The sequence below is a fragment of the Bubalus bubalis genome, chromosome 8 (genome assembly GCF_019923935.1).
Source record: "Bubalus bubalis isolate 160015118507 breed Murrah chromosome 8, NDDB_SH_1, whole genome shotgun sequence".
Lineage (NCBI taxonomy): Eukaryota > Metazoa > Chordata > Mammalia > Artiodactyla > Bovidae > Bubalus > Bubalus bubalis.
The window spans coordinates 77,175,829-77,192,888 of record NC_059164.1 but is presented as its reverse complement, the minus strand read 5'-3'; the positions used below and the strand labels follow the sequence as shown (position 1 = coordinate 77,192,888).

The 17,060-nt window shown below is 42.3% G+C and overlaps 1 protein-coding gene across 3 annotated transcripts in view; it reads left to right on the top strand.

The window, feature by feature from the left end:
- Window positions 1–17,060, top strand: part of HECW1 (HECT, C2 and WW domain containing E3 ubiquitin protein ligase 1) — a 490,597-nt gene that overhangs the window by 356,741 nt on the left and 116,796 nt on the right. For all 3 annotated transcript variants that reach the window (XM_025291383.3, XM_025291385.3, XM_044946810.2), the window contains 4 exons: window positions 2,769–2,869; window positions 4,707–6,029; window positions 10,862–10,963; window positions 15,857–16,007. In XM_025291383.3, the coding sequence (XP_025147168.1) occupies window positions 2,769–2,869; window positions 4,707–6,029; window positions 10,862–10,963; window positions 15,857–16,007 (1,677 nt within the window). The remainder of the gene's footprint in view (window positions 1–2,768; window positions 2,870–4,706; window positions 6,030–10,861; window positions 10,964–15,856; window positions 16,008–17,060) is intronic.

Here is a 17,060-nt window from a genome sequence, read left to right as displayed (position 1 = left end):
CCCAAGAAAGGCAACAATACAGCCTCATAGAGACTCAAACTGAAATACTGGTGCTGTATTTCCTTGGCTTCTCCCATTACTATGTTGTTCAAGCTATAAGATTTTATTAAACAGACCCTTCTTTTTCCCCTAGTTTGTTTACCTCTGATTACTTATGCAGAACAGTAAAAATTTCTAAGATGCTAGTGAAAGAAGGCCTTGCTGCAGCATTTTTTTTCTGTACAGATAGAAATTAAAATTTGTTTTACCACGAAGGATATCATTTCATTCACATGCCTGTCTTGTGTGTAGGATTTAATCATTTGTGACATTTCCATAAAAAGATGAAATACTGGGTTACTAGACTAGAGTGCCTTAAAAAATGCTAGTATTTATAGAAAATGCTAGATAAGATGTGTAAAATTTTAAAAGCATGAATCCTTATGGATTAACCACAATTATGCTGCTCACACAGTTGTATATGACCTGCATTTTGTATCTTCTATATTCATGTCCATTCAATGTTTTGGGGACTTTCCTGGTGATCCAGTGGTTTAGATTCCACACTCCCAATGCAGGGGGCCCAGGTTTAATCCCTGATCAGGGAACTAATATCCCGCGTGCCATGCAATGTGGTCAAAAAATAAAGTAAATAAATAAATAATACTCAGAATTCTCATTAACCTCTGACCAGATAAAAATCCTTGCACATAATATGCATTTCTATAGGTAATAGCAACTATATTTGAAAACTATATTTGAAAAGCTGTATGTGGTTCTCTGGTCATGGATATGGCTCAGTGCAACACTTAGAATGATACAAGGACATGTAATCAGAGCCTTATAGCAGAGAGCTGACATTTACGAGGCTACAGTTATGTGTCAAACAAGATGTTTGCATTTTCCACTAAAACAAGAATATACATAAAGAATATAAAGCTCTCCATGGCACATAGGGACTAAATGATTCCAAACTGTTCATTTTTAAAATAGCAAACTGTATGCCTTTTAAAATAAAGGCTGCTCGGAAGGTGCCCTTGATTCCTTTGCCTGTAACATCCCAGCCCTCAGCCATCTGCCTTTTACTGTCTCTCTCCTCAAGTCCTCTACTCTCACCCGCCTCAGCTTCATATTGGAAATATCACCGCTGCCTGGAACTCTTTACGTAAAGAACTCTTTGCCAGTCTCATGCCCCCAACTGGTATAAGCTATTTAAAGGCAGGGGTATGCATTACATGCTATGTTTCACCTGCAGCACTTTTTTACATTGCAGGGGCTCACAAAATATTTGTTGATAAAGTGGTCTCACTATCTAATATTGTCTTTAGGCCTCCTCTGATTCCAACTAGGTTTGAGGTTCAGGATCTCTTTCTTATGGTCATAGTAGACCTACCTCATAATATTGACCAAAGCCCTTGTCAATATTTTAGCTCATTCTAATTTTCCTGCATGTAATGCTTTATTTAATGAACTTCCTAGAAACTCCAAATATGAAACCAGGGCTTACCAAAGAGAAATGCTAAATCAGTGGACCCCTGGGATATATGTTGTTTCACAGTGCTGGTGTTTTCTAGGAAAAAACATTGGAACACTATTAGCCAGTGATTTACCTTTTTATTTGAATGTCACAAATGAATAAATGGGATGAATACATAATTATCTAAGTAACAACTGGTTTTGGAATATGTCTTTGTTATTACTGGGTAGAATGGATTTGTTCATTTCTGAATATCCCAGAGTAGTCACTCTTCCTATTTAGGCCAAGGGAAGGTACCTTGTATTCTGCTGAATCTGCATTGTTGATGAAACTATAATAGCAAACTATCAGATTGATTTCTCTCTGGATAATTGTCTTCCTAGTAATTAAAAATTGCCTTGGGTGAGCAAAGGGAGTGGTGCCAGGGTCCAGGGTGGAGTTTCAGAGTCTCTCTGTGGGACCCTGGAGTTGGTGTAATTGGAAGTCACAGGCCAGTGGACCCAAGCCCACAAGTCTTGCTTTGCTCAGCTCTGCAGCAGGTCTCTTTCTGAAGCACTCCACAGGGTCTCTGGGAATCAGGGTTACATCCTTCCATAGATAGATAGATAGCAGTAATTAGCTAGCTAGCTAGATTATTACAAGACAAGCATCTGCTGCTGGCCCTGTCCATAATTAAGGGCTTATTTGGAAAATGTCAGCCTGCATAGGAAAAGCAAGCAAAGGATATCCATGTCTTTTTTTTTCTTCTTCTTCTTTTCTCTGAAACACAAGTTGGCAAACTCTCTGTAAGGGGCCAGATAGTAAATATTTCAGGCTGTGTAGGCCATATGGCTTCCGTCCCAACTACTCAGCTCGGCAACTGTAGCATGAAAGCGGCCCAGACAAGAAGTAAACTGACAAGCATGACTGTGTTCCAGTAAAACTTTTATTTGCGGAAACAAATTTGAATTTCGTATCATTGTTACATGTCACAAAATGTTACTCTTCTACTGTGCTTTTTCTAACCATTTAGAAATGTAGAAAGCCCATAGCATTATGAAAACAAGTGATGGGCCAGATTTGGCCCATGGACTGTAGTTTACTGATCCCTGCCTTAGATTATTCGATAAGGATTTTATTGAAGTTTTCATTGCTGTTGAGCAAGTGTACTTTCCCATCTTTTCCTTAGGACCATCTTGTATAGTCCTGAGCAGACATCACCTCCTAATATCAGGGCCTCCCTGGGCTTGGGCGCCTCACCTACTGGCATAGTGTGTGGTCTTTAGGAGAACAGGTATTTACCAGATCTGTGATGGTGCTTATTTCCTTCTAGGGACAGGGTGGTCAGCTACACCCTTGGCCGTAGGCTTCCAACAGATCACGTGAGTGGACAGCTGCAATTCCGATTTGAGATCACTTCCTCCATCCACCCAGGTATTTCGGCATGTATTTCATGTGTTGTCCTAGCCTAGTGTCATAGATGGTTCCTTTCTCCAAAATATAATAACCATGATTCTCTCCAGACATGTCCTAGGTTTTGTGGTTCTCTACCTGTCTTCTCCATTTGAGGCCCAGAAGCCAGTGATCTGTTCTGCAAGCCAGGTTGCTATCCTCCTTTTTATTTTTATTTTTTGGTGGTGCCACATGACTCATGGGATCTCAGTTCCCTGACCAGGGATTGAACCCGGACCCCTACAGTGGAAGCACGGAGCCCTAACCACTGAACTGCCAGGGAAGTCCCTTTTGTCCCCTTGATTGGCAGGCTCCTCTTTGTTCCAGTGACCTGAAGGTAGAGGGTTAGACAGTGGAGTGGGGATTGACAAAGAGGTCAACATAGGTATGGAGCCATGTCTAACTTAACATTTTACTCCCAATACCCTGGTGGCTCAGAGAGTAAAGAATCTGCCTGCAATGTGAGAGACCTGGGTTCAATCCCTGGGTCGGGAAGATCCCTTGGAGAAGGGAATGGCTACCCACTCCAGTATTCTTGCCTGGAGAATTCGATGGATAGAGGAGCCTGGTGGGCTATACAGTCCATGGGGTCCCAAAGAGTCAGACATGACTGACAACTAACACAACCCACACCCACACAGGACTTAATCAATAAATGTTGAATCATTGCATACATGAATGAATGAATGAATGTGATACATGTCACACTGTCAAACTGTGATTACTCAGTGGATTTTTACAATCTCACAGGAAAAATGAATATTGTAAATTGGACAGAAAACTTTTGAATCATCCTGTGTTCAATTTTTCAAGCCAAAACGTATTTCCAAATAAGATTGACAAGATGCCTCATAATCCCACTCCGACTCTTCTCTGGCAGCCCCCTCACAGGTAGAGATCATGCCGAGAGTTGTGAGTTGCCACTTTATTGGCAACACATTTATGAGTTGCCAGTAAAGCTAATAAGGCTTTTGAGAAGCAGGGTCTGGAGTTTATCACTGCACCTTTGTCAAACAAAAGTTGCGCATTTCTGTGCCCAGTCTACAAAGCAGATTGTAAGGAAACACTTGACTGTTTCATCCTTTCACATCCAGCCATTCCTCATCCTGAAAATAAAATTGATTCTTCCTTTAGTGTAGCAGTGAGAATAGCTTTACAGTGCACCAGAGAGATTGCTTTTCTTCAATGAGTGGATAGCACAAGGGCTTGAATTGGGAATCCACATCTGGCAGGGATCCAGTAGAGCAACTGGGGGATGGCAGAGGTGAACCATGGTTGCTGCTCCGTGAATGGGTGCTTGGTATGCAGACCTGGTTTACTTTCCCACTTCATTATTCTCCAGATGTTGGGAGGCTTCCGCTCTGAGCCACTGAATGACTGTGGTTGCCCCCTTTCCTTCTCTCTGGTCACCTAAGAACCCCATTCTGCCACACTGGGGGACTCAGCCATAGGAAACACTCTGAACTAGTATAATTAGCCCTGCCTGAAGCCAACAAGGAACTGTAAACCCCACCTCTCATCCCTGAGGTCTTCCGAATAACAGACATTATTAAGCACCTACTTTGTGCCCAGAATAGGGGTAGCACTAGGATTTGGGCATTTTGACCAAAAACTGAAGTCCCTTGAAACAGAATTGTCAAATACATTGTGATTGCATAAGGAGAACCATTTCTTACAGAATGGGTTTTAGCAGAGCTTTGGTCCATGGGAAACACTCATCAACCCCTCCATGCAATATCCTAAGGCAGAAATCCCTAAGATGCTCACACATCCTCGGGAGTAGACTAACACTGCAGTGACATTTTCTTCTTGTCCACAGATGATGAGGAGATTTCCCTGAGTACCGAGCCTGAGTCGGCGGAAATTCAGGACAGCCCCATGACTAACCTGGTGGCAAGCAGCTGTGGGGAGCCCCCGGATGCACCAGAGCCCTCAGGGACCCCAAAGCCTGAGCAGCCGAGCCAGGGCAGCACTGTGGGCCCTCCAGAGATCGAGGGCCTGGAGCTTACCAGTCTGGTTGAGGCAGCGGCAGGTACCACCGAGGCAGGAGATGATGATGGCACAGTCTCTGTGGGGCCTGAGGGGGCTGGGGAGCTGCTGGCCCCTGAGCCAGAGGACACAGAGCCCGCCCTAAGTGCAGAAGAACTGGCCGAGCGGCTGGACCTGGGAGGGGAGGCGGCCCTCCCGGGGCTGCTGGAGGACGGTCAAGCCCCGAGCAGCCCTGGGGAGCCGGTGGCTGAGGAAGGGGCCACAGAGAGTCGGGCTGGGGGACAGGAGGAGGAGAAGGAGCAGGTGGAGGAGGAAGAGGGGGACGTGTCTGCCCTGGGGCAGGGGGAGGACAGGCTGCACCTGCGGGCCTCGGTGAAGAGGAAAACCAGGCCGTGCTCCCTGCCTGTGTCCGAGCTGGAGACGGTGATCGCGTCCGCCTGCGGTGAGCCGGAGACGCCGCGGACCCACTACATCCGCATCCACACGCTGCTTCACAGCCTGCCCTCGGCGCAGGGCGGCAGCGCGGACGACGACGACGACGGTGCCGAGGAGGAGGCCACCCTCAAGGATGCCTCGGAGAAGGATGCGCTCAGTGAGATGGACACGGTCGCCGCGGAGCCTCCTCCCCTGGAAGAGGATGGAGAGGCCCCCGAGGGGGCCACTCCAGGCACAGCTCCCCTCGGCCACTCGGGCTTGGCCAACGGCTCAGCCCCGGATGGCGACGCGCTCCCCAGCACGGGCAGCGAGAGCGACTCCAGCCCGCGGCAGGGTGGAGACCACAGCTGCTGCGACGCATCCTGCTGCAGCCCCTCCTGCTACAGCTCCTCGTGCTACAGCAGCTCCTGCTACAGCGCCTCCTGCTACAGCCCCTCCTGCTACAACGGCAGTAGGTTTGCCAGCCACACCCGCTTCTCCTCGGTGGACAGTGCCAAGATCTCCGAGAGCACGGTCTTCTCCTCGCAGGACGACGAGGAGGAGGAGAACAGCGCCTTCGAGTCAGTGCCCGACTCAGTGCAGAGCCCAGAGCTGGACCAGGAGTCGGCCAACGGTGCAGGGCCATGGCAAGACGAGCTGGCCGCCCCCGATGGGAGCATGGCCAGAACCATGGAAGGTCTGGAGTCCCCCGTGGCAGGGCCGAGCAGTCGGAGAGAAGGTTAGACCTCACACCCCATCAGAGTGAGAATAGGACCACCACGAGGGGGACGCAGGTCTCACCAACATGGTTTAAAACCAAGAGGGAGAGGATCAGTCCCAAATAAGGGTGCTGCGGTGGCCACGTGTGCCTGTCTTGTACTTATATGTGTGCATGTGTATATGTGTATGTCAGTATTCCAGACTGTGGGTAGCTGACACCCCACCACCGCTCAGATACACCTCAGGAATGACAACTAGTTGGATGTGAGCGTGTACTTGTATGTGTGCCTCTCTGTTTTAACTAATCACTGATTATAGGGTACATATTACCCTCCAGTCTTGACAGCAGCAAGAGCATCAAAGCCAGTATCAAATGATATGAGCAACATTAAGTGGGTAATATGTCAATATCTGCTGACTCCCCACAACTTACGAAGATTAGCAATAAATGTTAATATAAGTGGAAGAACATTGATCTTACCTGTTTTAGAATTTAACCTGTGTACATATGAATATGTATAGCCTACATATATGTGTCATAATTTCTGTCTACTTGATTCTGTTATTGTTGTTGGTTTTGTTTTGTGTTGTTTTGTGGGATTGGGGAGCTATTTTGGCTAATGCAAAGGAAGGATACCATGAATGTGTAAATCACTTTGTCTCGAGTAAGATTCTAATCCAACAGGTGCCCTTTTTAGTCTAAAAATGTATTCTGTGTCCTAAACAAAGACCTCTCTTCTTAGTCATGCCTGTGGAAGCACATATAAAGTTAACTTGCATTTCCTAATCCAGAATTGGGAACCACCTGCCAGTCAAGTGACAGTGACATTGAGGGAAATAACTTAAAAGTCACATGGTAATATGAAATATTTCAGCTGTTTTAAAAGCGAAAAATATAGATTCTGCTATTTTGCTGTTCTAATTTGTTTAAATTAGCCTCCAAACAACATGCAGTGGTATTGTCTCTAGATTGTAAGCTCATCAAGGGCCAGAATTCATATCTTCTTTATGTCTGCTAAGCAAATGCCTGGCACCTGCAAATTTTTATAGGAACATACGTGAGTGTAAAAGAAATAATCTTAAGTACTTAAAAGTACCCAGTTCTACATTTTGGAGAAAGAAGGGGTGAGGGAAAGTGGCACATAGGATAAGGAGAAGCCCAAGGAAACTGGTAACAAAGAAACACAGGAAGAAAACCAGAGTGCCATACAGTAAACTATAGTGACATACCACACAATATGGAAGAGCGCCCGTGAGTATGAGAATAGGGTGGACAACCCTTTCTTTAATAGGGAGGTGTTGAGTCTCCTCTTTGTTCTAGGTCAGATGCTATGTGTGGAAGGCACTCAATAATTACAATAGAATTAAAAATAAGTATATCATAAGGCAATTTGGGGATATACCCATATGAGGGCACAACTGGGAGCTACCAGAGATGTTTCAGACCAAAGTTGGGAAAACTTTTTTCATAAAGGTCCAGATACTACACATTTTAAGCTTTGTAGGTCAAGACGCAAAACCAAAGCAACTCTTCTCATCAAAGGGGTGTTTTTTAAGAAAGAAAAAAACATTTTTACCTTTAGAAGTATAATAACCATCTTTACCCCAGAGCCACAGAGCTGAATTTATAGTCTGTCAGTCTGTTGTAGCCAATGGGTATATTTGGACCCATGTCTCTCCAATGATAGGAGACAGTCCACACATGGGTAATTGAAACTTGACTCAGTATACATTGATATTTAAAAAAAGATATTACCCATGCCTTTGAAGGTCTAACAGTCCAGCAGTGGGGAACCCATCCCCTTTACCAAAGGATGAAAAAGCTTTTCAGGGCCAGAGTGGAAGTCTATGTTTCTAAAGAAATTTCCAGATTCCTGAAATTTTTTGCAGATTGTAAACTCCAAAAAAGTTAAGAACATATGCTTCACTATAGTGATTACTAGGAGCAAAACAGGGATTCCTGGGAAGGACTGTTGATCTCCTGAAGGCTGTACCTATGCTGGCACATGACTGCTACAGCCAGTTCTTCTCTCGCTTGGTAGGGAGTCCCCGGGGTTAATGAAGTCAAAGTGGTGCATCTGTCCCCACTCACCACCACTCAGCACCCACTCAGAAGAAACACGTATGCCTGATTACACGCACATGTGCCCTCTTCTCCCCTCACTGTGACTTTGCAGATTGCAAATTCTTTCCTGAGGTTATCTGAGGAAGGTGTACTATACCCACAGCCACGCAGGTGCATCTGCAGCAGTTTGTGGAGATGTCTTCTTCATCTACTTTGTGTTTCTTTTCCCTCCACATGTGCCTCTTTTTTCAGCTTCAACATAAAATGGTTTTTAAAAACCTTCAGATCAAATGAAAAAAAAAAAAAAGTAACATAATGCAATTATGGGCAGCTTCCCAGGTGGCTCAGGGGTAAAGAATCTGCCTGCCAAGCAGGAGAGGTGGGTTCGATCCCTGGGTTGGAAACATCCCCTGGAGAAGGAAATGGCAATCCACTCCAGTATTCTTGCTTGGAAAATCCCACGGACAGAGGAGCCCAGCAGGCTACAGTCGATGGTGTCACAAAGAGTCGGACACGACTGAGGGACTAAACAACAACAATAATAATGTGATCATGAGCTCAACCCTGGCATCAGGCTCCCCTGGGTTTATCTTCAGTCTCCCCACTTCCCAGCCATGACACCTTAGCCAAGTTACCTAACTGCTCCAAACCTCATGTGTAAACTGGGTGCAAAGTGGAACATACCCTAAAGGGGTTGGAAGGATTAACTGAGATGATTCCTACGAAGTGCTCAGCCTCTGAGTGAGGGTTCTTCCAGGTAGATGAGCAGCAAGACTCCCTTTTAAATTGGAATACATTTCCTTCTCAGAAGTTCTAGCAGGTCTGACCCTTGCTTTGTATTTGAGGTGAGGGGGATGGTGCGGAGCTGCGGCCTCGTGCAGAACAGAAGTGGCTTGCTTCCTCTTGCTTCCATTCCGTTGGCTGAGATGCATCAGTCACATCATTGCATTTGCTTGGGGTTCACGGGAAGGTGGGGTCAGCTCCATTAACCCGGCAAGCAACACTATTATGTTTCCACTAGCTTGGAGGAGTAATTAACCTGATTGGTTGAATTAATTACAACAAGGTAAGTCTCTCTTTTTTTTTTAACAAACTAAATTTAAAACACAGCAGCTGGTGACATAACAACTGTACCATTGTTTTTCTCTTTTTTTTTTTTTTTTTTTCAGTTTCTGACATTAAGCACATATAAATACGAACATAAGTGTTATATCCACTAAACACAGAGCCCAGCTTTGGAACAGGAGTCAGTTTGCAAGGAGCTATATGCTGGCATGAGGGAAGGGCACCGTCCTTGACTTTCCTTAGTCTCTGAGGACCCCAGGGGTGTGAGTCACACACCAGAGATTGCACAAGAAATGATGTTATATATTTAACATTTAAAAGGACCCTTTGTTCCTGAATACATTCCTGTTTTTGTTTTCCAGTTAGCTCAAGGAGTTAAATGGCTAAATTCATGTAATTTCCTTCCTAATTAACTTCTGCTTATGTTTTTAAGTCAGTTCTATAGATCTAGAACAGAAAGAAATAATCATCCTTTCCATGTATGGACACTCTGAGAAATATTTTTGAAATTTGAGCTCCCACAAAGATCTTAAACACTGGTTTTCACAGTTTGTCTCTTTCGGACCACGGAATAATGGAACACTTGATATTTGCATCAGCCGTGGAAGGACAAAAGAAGGAGAAGCCAGAGCTTTGTCCTTTGGCCAATAGGGACTATTGTGAGAAATCCAGGATGGGGTACAATGGGGGTTACCAGTCTGAGGGCTGGCTCATGGCCTCAACTTTTCTAGCTCCTCACTGATCAAGAGCAATTGACTCTGATTATGTGACCCAAACGGCTGGTACTGGAGGCCCCTCTACATGCAGTGTTACCAAGACCTGAAGACATCATGAAATAGGAACTCCATTGTAAAACACTATTCGGTTCATCATAGGTCTGCCTGACAGTAATATTAGCTGTGTCTATCATAATTGGGCCATGCATTTTGTGGATATGTTTATTTCTAAAATTTCTCCATGTCCGTCTGCTTCCCTCTATCCCACTTCCATGTTTCAAGTTCTCCTGTCTCAGTGTTCCTGCCTCTTACCTACTTCCTTCGTCTCTTGTCTTTTCTCTTTCCAGAACACCCTGGTTTGTCTGCTTCTTCCTCAGAATAACTTAAAACAATCACAAAATCCCATAGGTCCTTGGCTCCCCACCCCAGGCCCTAGGTTTCATGCAATAAGAATTTATCTTCTTGGCCCGTCAGTTCCTTAACCCCATCTTGAAATGGCAGCAGCTAAGAGTCTCATTCCAAACACAAAATCTGAAAGACAACCTCTTGGCAGCCCTCAGATGAAATCTATCGGAAAAAGGAGCTATCATTTTGCACAGTCCCAAAAATGTATGGGACCTTATAAATGCTGTTCTTCCCTCCAACAGGCCTGTTTCTTTTCCTGGGCTAATCTCAGGCTCTGCTCATTTTCTTCTAGGTCCCTTTCTGATGCCACCTTCCCCTCAAGAAAATTCAGGTCCCCAATCCTACCTGTTTGTCTGGTATGGTACAGATCAGAACCATGAAATGTTTGACTATTTGAGTTAAAAAAAAAAAAAAAAAAGTTCCCTCTCTTCACTCATTCATGAATGGTTCTGAATGTCACAAACTGACAAAGAACCAAAAAATCAATTGCCCACTCTTTGGGGTTTTTTCTTGCAGTGATTTTGTTTTACAGACATGCTTTTTTGATGACGTTGCCACAGCAATGAATGAATCTGAATATCTTGACTATCTTGTCCGTAGGTGAATGTCCTATACTCCATAATTCCCAGCCAGTAAGCCAGCTTCCTTCCTTGAGGCCTGAACATCATCACTACCCAACAATCGATGAGCCTCTTCCACCAAGTAAGCTTTAGTTTTGAAAACCTGTGTCTTAATTCTTCCTATCAAATCTAAGCAGGTCAGTATGAACTTTGTATATAAACATCCAAACTCTTCCCCCACTCTGTACCTTACAGTGTGATCAAAAACCATTACGGCGCCTACCATAAAAATTGTTTGGTTGGTTTTTTTGTCAGATGGTTTCAGGACGTGATCTCAAATAGATAACCCAGTATTTTCAGTAGCCCTCAACTTCTGAAATGGAGAGCATTTCTTCACAAGACTTGACTAGTCCTTGCAAACTGTTCATGACCCTTATTTCACAAATTTTACTATTTTATATTCAAAAGTTTTCAGTTCAAGATGGGGTAATCCTGTTATTCTCCATGGGACCATTTATGGTTCAAGCATCTCCACATAATAAAACATTTCAACTTGCATTTTCCTTACTCTAAATTGTACCCATATGTGACAGACGCAAATTTTTTCTACAGTTCTTAGAGGTTTCCAGGCAAAACATCATCTTTAGGGGTAGAATTCAAGCACATTCTCCTGGTAACTGTAATGAGTAATTAATAATTATCTAGCTGATTATTTTAACTTGGGAAAATCACTTAATCTCTCAGAGACTCAGTTTTCTTATTTGTAAAATTTTAATGTTTTCGTCTGCTAAGTGCTAGATTTGGACTAGTCTCTAGATGTTGTCCCAATGTAATTTGCCCTTATAATATTCCATTATTATGTTTGTAAGAAGGAACTGACACCCCAGCTATTATATATTCACTTAGCATCACATATGTTCATGAATTCTAGAACATCCCTGTTTTGGTTTCAACTCATTTTTCAAACAAAGATAACCTTTAAAATTTGATAAATTTTACAACTGCAGAATCTTTCTAGGATGCAAGGAATCAGTGTTTCTTTACATTTTTTTGCCTGTGCTTACATTAACCCATTAGAGTTTTGAAAGAAGAAAGACTTATTCTTTAATTCATCTTTTGTTGACAATATGATATATTTAACATCTACACCAGTCTTCTCCTATTCAGTTGTAATTTATCAATGATAAAACAATGTTTTTAATATGTGGACCAATTTAAAGGAACACTATATTTGTTGGAAGAGACCAAGATAGGCATTATGTCCTTTACCTTTTGATGCCTGATTTCTTTGTTTATACACTGATTTATGGATATTCCATAAATGTCACTAGAGATACTTCTGACTTAGAAAAATACCTATAACATTTTCTCTCCAAGAAAGGAACATTTCCTCCACATCAAAAAACCTATCAGTGAGTGTGCACATGAATTGACCTTCAATCCATGCAAGAGTAATAACTAGTTATACATACAGATATTATAAATGAGTATAATATATTCTGTTTTAAAGAATTGCTTTATATATGTTGCTTTTGATAGTGAAAATAAATTTCTTCCAGACAAGTTTCAATTTTCTGTCCATGTAACACTGGAAAATATTAGAAAAGTTGGTAGTGAAGCTAACAGCTAAATTTTCTTAAATAATTTCACGTGGTACGTGAATGAATTCATCCCTGATAGTTATTCATTGGATAAATATTTATTGAACACTTATCCTGTGTGAGGCATTATTTTAGGTAAGGCAAACAGGTGAAGATCCCTGCCCTCAAGGAGCTTACAGTCTAGACTGGCAGAGACAGATAATAAAGAATAAAAAGAATAAATGAAGAAATAATGCAGCACATTAGAAGGTATTAAGTGCTGTGAAAAAGCAAAAGCAGAACAGGGGAAGGAAAATCTGGAGTGTATACTGATGGCCGATTTGCCATTTTAAATAGGGTGATCGGGTACACTTTATTGACAAGGCAACATTTGAAGCTAGACTTAAAGATGGTAAGAGAGTTATCCACCCAAGTATTGGGAAGGAAGAACTTTCTGAGCTAATAGAACAGCCTGCCTGGTGGGCTTGAGAAACAGCAAGAAGGTCAGTGTGTCTGGAGCAGATTTAGGAAGTGAGGAAGCAGCAGGTAAAGAGATCTATCAGGGGCCCAGATCACTCACGTAGGACTTTGTAGACCACTTAAGGGTTTGGCTTTTACTCTGGATGAAAGGAGAACATTGTAGTTTTCTGAGCAGAGACTTGACATTGTCTGACTTAGGACTTAAAAGTTCTTCTGTGTTGACATTAAATTGTGAGGAAAAAAAAAAAAATAGCCTGAGACCCAGCATAAGGTTCTTGCAGGTGAAAAACAGTGGTGGCTTGGGCCAGCAGGGAGCAGAGGAGGTGAAGAGAGGTGATCAGATTCTGGACAGATATTTTGTGGATAGATTTACTGACAGATTGGGTATGATGTATGAAATAAAGAGAAGGGTCAAGAATGACCCCAAGAGTTTTAACCTGGATTTAACTGAGACAGAAAGGGAAGGCTGCAGATAGAGCAGGTTTGGGTGGGGAAGAGCTGAAATTTGGTTTTGATCGTGTTATATTTGAAATGTCATCCAGGTATTGATGTCAAGAAGGCAGTGAGATGTGACAGAAGTTCAAGAGAAAGGCCCAGACTATAAACATGATATTGTACTTGTTAATGTGAAAGTAAAATTTATAGGTTTTATAAATATAATAATTAAACTAGGATACATTATTAGGCTCTACATTGTCCTTAGACTTCATGGAAAATATGTAGTATAATATATGACAGATCCCTCAGTCACAAATGAATGGACGCACATGAATGACTACTGTCCCAAGGTCATCCATTAAGGTATCCTTTTCAGGAGTCTGTTTTGGTATCTCAAAGCCAAGTGAATTGGACATGCTGAGGCTGAAGTTCCATTCAGAAATTTTCTCTTAATGCAATATGGTTTACACAGTATTTGAAAGTAAATTCTTTTACAAAGCAACCAAGAAAACCCACTTATAATCTTTAATTATGCTTAGCTATTATTTTCTGAATATTTATGAGAGGTTTAATTAGCCCTCTGCCTTCCACATGTTTAATATATTAACAAGAGGGCCTGTCTGGCTTCACATTCTTTGCTGTGAGCGATTTGGAAATACGGAAACTCATAGAAATGATCATTATCATTGCACCATACTTCAGTCCTTTTCCTTGGAGAATCCATGAGACTGGAGTCTTGTCTTTGAAGGAATCCTTCCTTTACTATGGAGCATCTGGAGGGCAGGGGTGTGTGTTAGTCAGCAATGTGTCCTCAGGATCTGGCCGGATCTCCAGTTCATAGTGAGTAAAAGGAGGTGCTTGTTCAAGTGAATGAAGTAGCATGATACTCCTCAAAGGTTAACACTCATTCTTTGTTGGATGACAGTCACGTTGGGTTTAAAAAAAAAAAAAAAAAAAGCCCAATTGCTGCTAGTTTGGGGATCACTGAAATTTTTTAATGTTTGGCTTGCAATTAATTACCCAGTAGTTACACAAATACACAATTCCATCAATGAGCTAATTAACATTTACAACTAACAGTTGACAGCTGAATCATCTAGTAGTCAAATTTAATCAAAACCTTCTAGAATATATTTATACAGCCTGACTATATATTTTTTCAATTTGTCTTATAAGCCGAATTTGATATTTTCTGATATTTTAGATTTCCTTGGGCATTATTTGGCAGTCCCTCAGGTAAATGTCAAACATAAGCCATAATGTTCACAAACAGATAAACCATGTACACATCAAACCATAACTAAACCAAATGTATTTTTTCATTTTAAAAACAATTGAGAGTTGCTATGTCATTACCTGAATGATACCTTTTCAACAGAATTGTTAAATATCTGACCTACTCCCAAAAGCTATGGCTTTTCTCATTTAAAAGGCTGAATAGCTTTCCTCATTTGCAGTCATTTTTGCATTTTATTCTTTAGTGTAACTCATTTTTCAGCATAACTTTATCATGAAGCTGTTATTTCCACCATATTTTTACATGTGGACTCTAAAAGCTTTGCCCATCTCTGGTACAGCAGACATTAAGCGCATCTTCGTTAAGCTCAGGTGTGTACATGTGAGTCCCAGCTCTCTCCGTTTTAAGGATTTTTTTCATCCTATCACCCCAGTCCGGCCCCTACGTATATCATGGACTGTATCATCTGCGCTTCTACCTTTTAGTTGGTTGCTGTTGTTATAAATTTGAGAAGTAAAGAATTTATCTTTATCTTGGGCTCCCTCTACTGTTTGGGATGGTTATTTATCAACAAAGAGGTACTTAAAAAGCTCGATGCTAGTTAATAGTCATGATTGGTTTTGTTTTGGTCAAGAAATATTTGGCAGCCACAGATAGGTTGGACATAAACTGTGAATCACAACTTATCAAAGGATGATTTGAGTTTAGTTTCTAAGGGTCAAATCTTTCCATTCTTTCTCTCAAGAGGCAATCAATTAAGTCTGTGACATATTAGAGGTTATAGGAAGCTGCATCTACATGCAGTATTTTAGAACTGTAGTCAAACCTGGGTTTAAGAGGAGCCATTATTCCCTCCTAACCAGCCATCCTCCATCAGATTTAACAAAGGAAGGACTTTTTTCAGCATCAGAGTGTCAGCTTTCGCTGGAGGATATTCCTATCTTCCAGCTGTCACTTGGTAGCCAAGAAAATTGACAAGATGAAATTTTTTAAAGAAGGAAATAAATATTTGACTTTGTCTTTAGAAATTGTTAGAATTTTAACATAGGTCATATTCGAGGAACCCCAGTTACCGTCTCAAATGGTCCGGCAAAGAATCGGAGTCCTGTGGGCTCTTTCCTGGCACACCAACTCCATGCCAATGCCTCAGAGGTCACGCAGGTGCTCTGGGCAGTTCTTGGTCTTCAGCAAGTCACCAGCAGTGAATTCTACCTGCAGAAGACCTGGAAGTGCTTATCTGTTTCACATGGATCCGTAGTCTGTCCTTGATTTTTCTTTTTGCCTTTTTATCACGCGCCAGACTGGGAAGCTCGCATTGACAGCCACGGGCGGGTCTTTTATGTGGACCACGTGAACCGCACAACCACCTGGCAGCGCCCCACAGCCGCAGCCACCCCGGACGGGATGCGGAGATCTGGGTCCGTCCAGCAGATGGAGCAGCTCAACAGGCGGTGGGTGACCAGCATGCAGTGAGCCCCTAGAAACCACCAAACGGGAAGGGCGATTAATGAAATTCCCTCTTAGACTTTTCTGCTCAGATTGTATGAGGAAACTGCAAAGTAATTAACCACCTCATAGTTAGTACTTGGAAAGCTAAATTTATAATTCAGCAGCAGGACATAAGCTAAGCCTGAGTGTCATTTAAAGATGGGGAGTCCTCTGTACACCTTGATGACCCAGGCTCAAACCCAGGTGTTCTTACCCAGGGGCTCATGGACCACCCCCCACCCAGGTGTTCACTGAGGGTGTCAATGTTCCAGGAACCGTTCAGAAACTGTAAGCGAATTATACATGGATGCACATTTTTCTGCCAGACATTCATATCTGTCATAAGAATCTCAAACAGGTCTGGAACACAGTTTGGAAACAGTTTGAAAACATTCCAAGGATAGGTTTAACAGAATACTAAAAGCTGCCTGGAAAAAAAGCTGTCTCATAAATTGCTATATTCATGCCTACTCCAGTCCCATAATTGCTACATACTCAGAAATATACATTCTTAAACAGCTTTCATCATAGAAAATGAAATATTTAAAAATACTTTTTGAGAATTGTTTTGTCTAAAACGTAGGCCCTTTACTAGTTTTTAGTACGTAAAGATGTCATTTTGTTTTCAACATGCAAACAAAACCCTCAATAGCGTCTGTCCCATGTTGTAAGCTAGTACAAGCATCATACTCAACATCTTGCTCCTTTAAGATCAGGGCAGTGGCTCTTGGATACTTTTAGTAGCCAGGAGTGCAAACTGCAGGCTCAATTTCGTTTATAACCACCTGATGTCTTGCTAGTGTGAAGTAAAGGAGAAAGGTGGAGAAGGACGAGAAAGAATAAATAATTGGACTTGGGGGACACAGCTCTGGATAACAAACATCCCTTGAAAGTTAACTCTATACTACAGAAAAAAATGGACAATTTAATACTATTAAAAATAAACAGAAAAAAAAAGTTGAACTTCTAGTTACTGCTGTTGTAGACAGCATGCGTTAGTCGCTCAGTCATGTCCG